General features: G+C 34.2%; 1 protein-coding gene across 1 annotated transcript in view; it reads right to left on the bottom strand.

Annotated features, from left to right (window-relative positions):
• Window positions 1-8,267, bottom strand: part of USP8 (ubiquitin specific peptidase 8) — a 62,168-nt gene that overhangs the window by 45,417 nt on the left and 8,484 nt on the right. Inside the window, exon 2 of the mRNA XM_008566908.1 lies at window positions 6,579-6,746. Within this exon, the coding sequence (XP_008565130.1) occupies window positions 6,579-6,682 (104 nt within the window). The 5' untranslated portion in view covers window positions 6,683-6,746. The remainder of the gene's footprint in view (window positions 1-6,578; window positions 6,747-8,267) is intronic.

Genomic DNA, 8,267 nt, shown 5'->3' with positions numbered 1-8,267 from the left:
CCGGTCCCGGTCCGGTACGGGCGCGGCGACACTGAGGGTTGCGATCCGTTGCCGGTCACGAAAAAAGACAAAAAGGAAAAAAAAAATAAAAATAAAAAAAATAAAGTACACAGTAGGTTAAGACTCATGTCTATGACCTTTATTCCAACACCAGCCAGTAAAAGACAAAAGTCTTATGTTTAGTAAAGATTTATTTCATTAGGAAATATTCCTATCCTACTAATTTTTTTTTTAATCCTACTAATTTTTGAGAGTCCAGAATAGGCCTTTAAAGCTAAGCCTCAAACTTGTCATTTTCTGGTAATATGGGCTGTTTCAGTCCCCATAGGTTTGGCATAGGAGATAGTAACTACACCAGTGTCTGGCTTTTTTCCTAAATATTTCTCTAAAAAATGCAAGGGCTGTTGGTGACAGCAGACTTGTGATGATAATTAGTTGGCCTCTGGTCTACATTGATTTTATAATTCCTTTGGAAAGCTTATAATCATTCTTTCCCTCTTAGTAGTCAGAGGTTTATAGTAGTTGAAATCTGAAGAAATGAACCTCTGAGAGCCAAAAATGTGACATATTTGGGAACAATTCTTAAACTGATTAACTAGCCGTAATACAGTTTTGTGAATTTATTACACTGACGCTGTGAAACCTGTACCTTGTGGTATATCTGTCTCTAAAAAAGTACTGTTTTCTCCCCTTCAATACTGCTGTAAACAGTGGTGCCCACTGTAGTGTATGTTTGATTTTTTAAAAAAATCCTTCATATGAAAATGACCTTAATTTTACATGTGTTTCCTTACTGTAAATAAGCCTGTCCTCCTATCCGGATTTTTGTGTACATGTGTCCTACTGATTAACTACTTTTGCAGTTTATTATTTCTTCTATTTTGTTTAGTGTAAAAGGGGAAAAATAAAAAAAATCTGGAGTCTCAAAAACGTGTAAATAATATTCTTATTGTTTATGAATAAGTACCAAAGAGCAAAGCTTTAAACAAAATATATATTTTTTATTACAAATAAGTACCTAGTTTTTATTCTCTAGTCTCAAAAGCAATAAAGCAAATTGTATATAGATAAACAGCTTGAAATTTGTTTTACTTGTTTTAAACAGATACTTTTGCTTCCACCTGTACTTTACAATAACTATCCATTTCCCAACTGGAGTCAAAACACTTTTGACACATAAGCTCTACAACTGAGGAAACCTTGAGAAACTAAAAACCAAATGATAGAAAATAAATCAACAATAATATAAGATACCTTTAAAAAATTCAAAAGGTTTGGCACATAATTTACTAAGAAGCATAATGAAGTTTTATTAAAAAAATCACTACTCCAAGAGGTCACTCAGATCCTATAATCAGAGACATTTTCAAGGTTGGTTTGGCATGACAGTAATTATCTAAATCAAGTAATTGATTACTGGATCCAATTTGTTACAACATGTCAATATGACTTTGCAAATAGAGCCTACTAGCACAGCTCATCACAAGTGGTAGTAATCAAAATTTGTAAAAAAAAAACAAAAGGGCCAGGAGGCCAGAAGTACCAACCTTCAGCTCTTTGAGAGGCAGTCATGTAGAGCTGCATGAAAAGGAGGAGCAAATCTGTTGGTAACAGTTATCATGTGTCTATCTAGTCTAAAAATAGATCATGTTTTCTTGATTCTTCCAAAGCCTAAACATGTTAGAAAGCCTCTTCACTAGATAATCCCAATAAATGTGTATAGTTTGTTCAATGTTGTACCAACTAAACATTACAGTGACTTCAGTTACCACAACATTCTGACTATTGATACAAGTGTACTTTTTAAACAGAAAACAAGGGAATCATTACCGTAAATTTCTGATAAAAACAAAATACAAAGTAAAAACCAAAAATGCTATGATTTGTTTTATTCATTTTTACACACAAACTCATTAAGAAGCCAACCTGTAAACCAGCTTAACCCTATTTAAACATCGAAAAATTGTTTGTGTTCGGGCATGTCTGTTACAAACTACCAGGACATACTGCCCTAATATTAATGAGGTTTCCTGTCAATGATTATCTGTCTCTGGCAGAGTTACAGTTAAGTATAAATACTTTCAAATTCTCAATAGATTGGCAGAAGAAAAAGATACCATCAAATTCTTAAATAACTAAAAATGTTTGCTTTTCAGGTTTACCAAGTAGAACTTTCCTACTCCTAAACATACAAATTCAAACAACACTCAAGATTTCCTAAACAACAAGGTTTTACCAATAAATATTAAGGATTATCAAGAATGCCATGAAAATTTTAAAATGTAATTCTAATTTCATCTAGAATTTGCTATACTAATATTTTCAGTATATTTCCCTCCCTCCTTTTTCAGATAACCCTGAAAAAATTGTTTATACACTAATTTTTTCAATGAATAAGTAATAAATGTACTGTCTCCTCTATTAGTGAGAGAGATTCCTAAATCAAGTTTTATCTAAATCTTAAATATTCTTTAGTGTAAATAAAAGTAAAAGATATAAGTCCTGAAGAAGTTCAGTGACATATATTTTGTCCCTACCAGATTTAAATGGTAAAAACTAGAAAATATGTACTTAGTAAGTTTAACACCTCAGGTACTTGAAGTACACTAGAGAGGCTGGGCTAAACAAAATAAATCAAAAAACAGTTCTAAGACAGAAGCAGATGAGATACCCTGGACAGAGCAAACGAAAATAATCCTTTTACTGAAAGCCAGAAACTGAACTGTAGCACATGAAGTAACAGCCTGGGTTACCTGAGCCTTTGCAAGGAGCTTTCGAACCTGAACTTCTCCTGCCACTTTCACCTAGATATTCCCTTCAGAAATGCAATAGATACTCTATGGAAACGGAAAATCTCATCAATTAAAATTTATTCTCCACCTTCCCAAGGGGGGGAAAAGGGGTAGCTACAAAAACATTACAAACCCTGCCAAAGAAAAAAAATAACTACTAACTTCTAAAAATAAAAAGTAAACAAGTACATAAAAAATAGCCCTACACCACATCAGACAAAACAGCAAACACCAAAACTACCCAAATTTCAAATCTTTCAAAAATATTTACTTTAGGGCCGGCCTGTGGCTCACTCGGGAGAGTGTGGTGCTGATAACACCAAGGCCACAAGTTCGGATCCCACATAGGGATGGCCGGTTTGCTCACTGGGTGAGCGTGGTGCTGACAACACCAAGTCAAGGGTTAAGATCCCCTTACCGGTCATCTTTAAAAAAAAAAATTTACTTTAGCAAGCACTCTTTGCACTTCTTTTTAAGCAATTCCATGTTAACAGATTTCAAAGAGCACGAAAGAACTTGTTTAGATTTAGGCAAGCCTCTGTCTCTTGTCTACAGATAAGTATGTCCAAGAATGTTAAAAGATGTTTCTTCCATGGCAGGAACAATCCAGCCATTTGTGGACAGGCAGATGAACCGTCAAATGCAAGGGGCCACCTCTCCAAAGCTAGATCTAAAAGCTGGTAACTATTATTAGCATAACTGCTGGTGAGAAGAAACACCAGCAATGACTTATCACCAGTAAGCAAAACATTAAAGCTATCCCTTAACTAATAACCAAAATAAATGAGTATCAGTCACACCACTCTGTGGGGGGGGGGAAGCTTATTTCAAAGAATAACAGAAATTTTTTTATTTCTATAAGTCTATTTATTTTATTTTACTTTATTCTATTTTTGTGACTGGTCGGTACAGGGATCCAAACCCTTGACCTTGGTATTATAACACTGCACTCTAACCAACTGAATTAACTGGCCAGCCTCCATAAGTCAATTTAAATGAGGTAAGCCAATTCTACCACCAGAGAACAAAATAAAATCTCAATATTAATTTAAGAATGGTTTCTCTACCAGGTACGAAATCTATAAACAGTATTTTGCTACTATACTGTCTGGTAGCAAGACCATTTCTTTTTTTTTTCCTGCCCCCCGCCAAGACTATTTCTAAGTAAAGGTGTAACCACCAACACAACATTCTTCCCATTTCTTTAATACATCCTCTACGTTTTTCTTTTGCTTCTTTCTGGTGCAATCAAAATGCAGCCATTTTCTCTACCAACAATTATCTGAGTCATCAGTTTTCTCTATTGATTTACACCACCCCCGCCCTCCCTCACTACCCATGGCTTCAGCAAAGTGGAAGACTAGCACCTGTTCAAAGAAATAAAAGCAAAAAAATTAAAATGAAAAGATTTTTTTGGGCCGGCCCGTGGCTCACTCGGGAGAGTGCGGTGCTGATAACACCAAGGCCACGGGTTCGGATCCTACATAGGGATGGCCGGCCTGCTCACTGGCTGAGCGTGGTGCTGACAACACCAAGTCAAGGGTGAAGATCCCCTTACCGGTCATCTTTAAAAAAAAAAAAAAGAAAAGATTTTGGAAGTGATCAGTATTAATTCACAAACTGAGATCTTTAATATGGCGATACTGTCAGTCAAATATAAAAAGCTGTCACATAAAAACAACTTACGAAACCTTGAATTTTGAGAAAGTAAAATAAAAAACACAGTCATTTTTCTTATTTAATGCACAAGTAAACTCAGTCCTTCCACTTGACATGGCAATGGTTCATTACAACAGAAAATAGATTATGAGTCTGCATGTTGCTACAAACTTGTATTAATCCAAAACAAATTAAGGGTGTGTGTACAGATAGGCACACACACATACACATTTGCAAATAATGAAATTACATCTTGTTTGTTTTTTCTATCTACATAAGAGTTTGAACTTGATGCATAATGCGATCTAAATTTCACTGTTAGTTAAAACTTTCAGAGGAAAGCAATAGTTCCATTATGCAAAGTAACTTAGCAAATAAAATGCAAAAATAAATTGTACCTGCTGTTGTTTAAAATCAGGTCTTTTTTTGATAAGATTATAAACAGTCACATATTTCATATACAGTACATAGGCCCTTTCCTCATCACGATCTAATCTGCATTCTTCTGCTGTCTTGAAGATCTTCAGGGCACTGTGCACATAACTTAAAATTAGAGAAAAAATAATTAAAACACTTGTCTTTTGGGAAAAAAAATACAGGTCATATGTAAAGTCCACAGATATTCTTGATACAGTAAATTTCATGATTTAGGTTGCACTACTTCAGAAATGATTCAAAGTTAGATGTAAGTTTGGAAACAACCAATTCACACATATCACTTCCTCTGGTTTGAGAGTGGTCCTAGAGATAAACCAGACATTGCTAGAAAGGAATCATCTGTCTTAGTTTTGACTACCCTGTCTTTAAACTTTGAGAAAGCATAATGGTGGCCTTTAACTTTTCCACTGTTTCCTGTTTGAAAATCATTCAACGGGAGTAAAGAGAGCTGCTTTCTCTGTCACCCTATCAAAACTAGCAACTTAGCCCAAGAAGTAAGCCAATCCCTCTATTATTTTTCCTGCCCCCCAAAAGGCATCTTTTTTAAAAACCCATTTTGTCCTTAATAATGTTTATAAATATCAGTTCATTCTGGGATTTTTCTTCCTAACTCTCTTTAAAGTTTATACCACCTTCTTATCTTCATCCTTGACATTTTTTCTTCCCACCTTCTATTTCCTTTAGAAAATGACTCAATGAGATGTCCCAGGTTTCTTTATATGCCCCTTCATTGGTTCATCTGGGATCACACATACTTTTTTAGAGCCTCCCCGTTTATCTCCAGTCATGGAACACCTATTGTCCCCCTGATTTCTAAAATCTACTTTAACCAAGAAGTGTGGTGTATATAGCTGGCAAAGCCCATCTTTCTTTCTGAAATTCTTATTTCCAGCTCTATAGTAATATGGTTACTTATTTATCACCAAACCTTCTTCTTTGTTGGTCAGAATAAATTCAGAGGAAAAGTTCTTATTGTCTTCTGTCCCTTAACAGAGATAAAACTCTTCTGTCCCTTAATAGAGATAAAACTATCAACAAGTTAACAATTTTAGTGATACCCCAATTTCTAGCAAGATTATATTTCCAGTAAACATCAAAATAGCTGGACCTCTTCATCACTATTATATTTTATCTCAGGATAGAATCTGTATTCTCTATCAGGAAGGCATCACTCTACCATCTGTCTTAGCAGGTAGAGTATAGGCCCTCAAAAATAAAAACACATAAATCATTAGGTTAACAGTTGATGTGAAACTGGAACAAATTAATACTTTATTTAATACTGGACAAAAAATACATATCTCTCTTTTTAATCAAAGACTATGCTACTATCATAATTTGTATGTATAATACATAAGAATAAAAGTGATCTTTAATTAAAAATGATTTTTATACTGTTGTATGAAAAGGCAATGACTTGTGGCTAAATAATTTTTGTAGAACCCTCATAATCCCTGCTTCTTAAACTTAGGACCTAGTATACTGTCCAGAAAGCAGATAATATACATATTAGCAAAATACATATGTATTATGCCAAGATAAATTTAAGACTTTCTCTAATGAGGTCTTATATTGTGTGATGGGACCATTTTTCAAACAAACTTTAAATTGACTATTCATCTAATGTAAATAATATGAAATAAACAAAAATTAATATAATCTTCAATCAAACTAGCAGAGGATATATACCTCCTAGTACTTATTTTCTCTGGTTTAACTTCTGTCTTCTTATTGAGGTCTTTTAGTGAAGAACTAAGGTAGAGTTCTTTAGGAACTGAAGCCACAGCAGGCATGATGAATAACCTTTACTTTTCCAACTTCACAATAGACGATGTATTTCTTTAAAAGTAGTTGTTCCTGAAAGAAAACAAATACAAATAATTCCACTAATTTTCCTCATTAACAATAAAACAAGTGAGCAGTTAAAAAAATAAAACTGGGGTGGTTGGTTAGCTCATGGTGTTGTAAGATCAAGGTCAAGGGTTCAGATCCCAGTACTGGCCAGCTGCCAAAACCAAACCAAAAACAAAAAAAACCCATATAACTACTAAACTGTATCCTTTACTAACAGGGTCAATTTTAAATTATCTTAAGTTGGGCCGGCCCAGTGATGCACTCGGTAGAGTGCGGAGCTTGGGAGTGCGGCGGTGCTCCCGCCAAGGGTTCGGATCCCGTATAGAGACCGGTCCACTCACTGGTTGAGCGCGCTGCGGGCACGACACCGAGGGTTGCGATCCCGTTGCTGGTCACAAAAAAAGACAAAAAGGAAAAAAAATAAAAAATAAAAAAAATAAATTATCTTAAGTATCTATTCTGGGAGCTCAAGATATATAGGGTATAAATGAATAATTTAACAATTTTTAAAAAATTTTCACTAACTAAATGAATTGTTTGTATCATTTTGCCTTAAGTTTTAGGAATCTTAATTGTCAAAGGAACTAGCAGTAAGAATAAGAGCTTTTATTTTTTTTCTATTAAAATTACATTTATCTATAGAGCAATTGTCAAAGGAACTAGCAGTAAGAATAAGAGCTTTTATTTTTTTTCTATTAAAATTACATTTATCTATAGAGCACAAGTAGAAGGCATTTTCATCTACAAATATTACTCTTTTCTCATTGATATTAGTTTACAAAAGGAAAAATGCTGGTGCAGGGCATGGGCATGTAGGCAGAGCCACACTATATGTAGCTGGGGACCAATGAAGGTTTGTGTTTCTGGCAGAATATACCCATGTACTTTGGTTTACTCTGAAAAGGTCTTTGATGTTTCGTGACAATCTTTGTATGCTCTGGTAAATTCTGACCAGGAAAATAGAGCAGGTAGTAAACAAAATGAAGATAGCCTACACTCCCATCTCCCCACTCTATTGCCTCCTATCCATCCCCCTAACGTTGAGTGAAAAAGCAGAAATATATGTAACATACCATTTATATAGTTTAAAAACAAACTAAATTGAATAATATATTGCTTAGTGATACAAACGAGGTTAAACTATAGACAGGAAATGATAAACACAAATTTCTATTTCTGGGGGGAGGCAAAGAATGTAATCAGGGAGACATACACAAGGAGCTTCAGAGGTACCAGTAAGGATCCACTTTTCGAGTTAGATGGTATGTTCACAGGTGATCATTTTATCATCATGCTTTATAACATATAAAAGAATATATGTAATGCACTTAACATATATTTTGTAAAAAGTTTTAAAGAAAGTAATTATATGAGCGTAACAGTGTAATTCTAAGTAAAACTATATAATCATATATAAATATGAAAAGAGTGCCCAGAGAGATGTAAAAGTAAGGAAGTTATGGGTTAAACAAGCAAATAAACTATATAATGTGTATTTTTATTTTTTATTTATTTATTTTTTTT

Source organism: Galeopterus variegatus, unplaced genomic scaffold (genome assembly GCF_000696425.1).
Source record: "Galeopterus variegatus unplaced genomic scaffold, G_variegatus-3.0.2 Scaffold276, whole genome shotgun sequence".
Lineage (NCBI taxonomy): Eukaryota > Metazoa > Chordata > Mammalia > Dermoptera > Cynocephalidae > Galeopterus > Galeopterus variegatus.
Note: the sequence above shows the minus strand (reverse complement) of the source record. Positions and strands in the feature narration are given on the sequence as shown.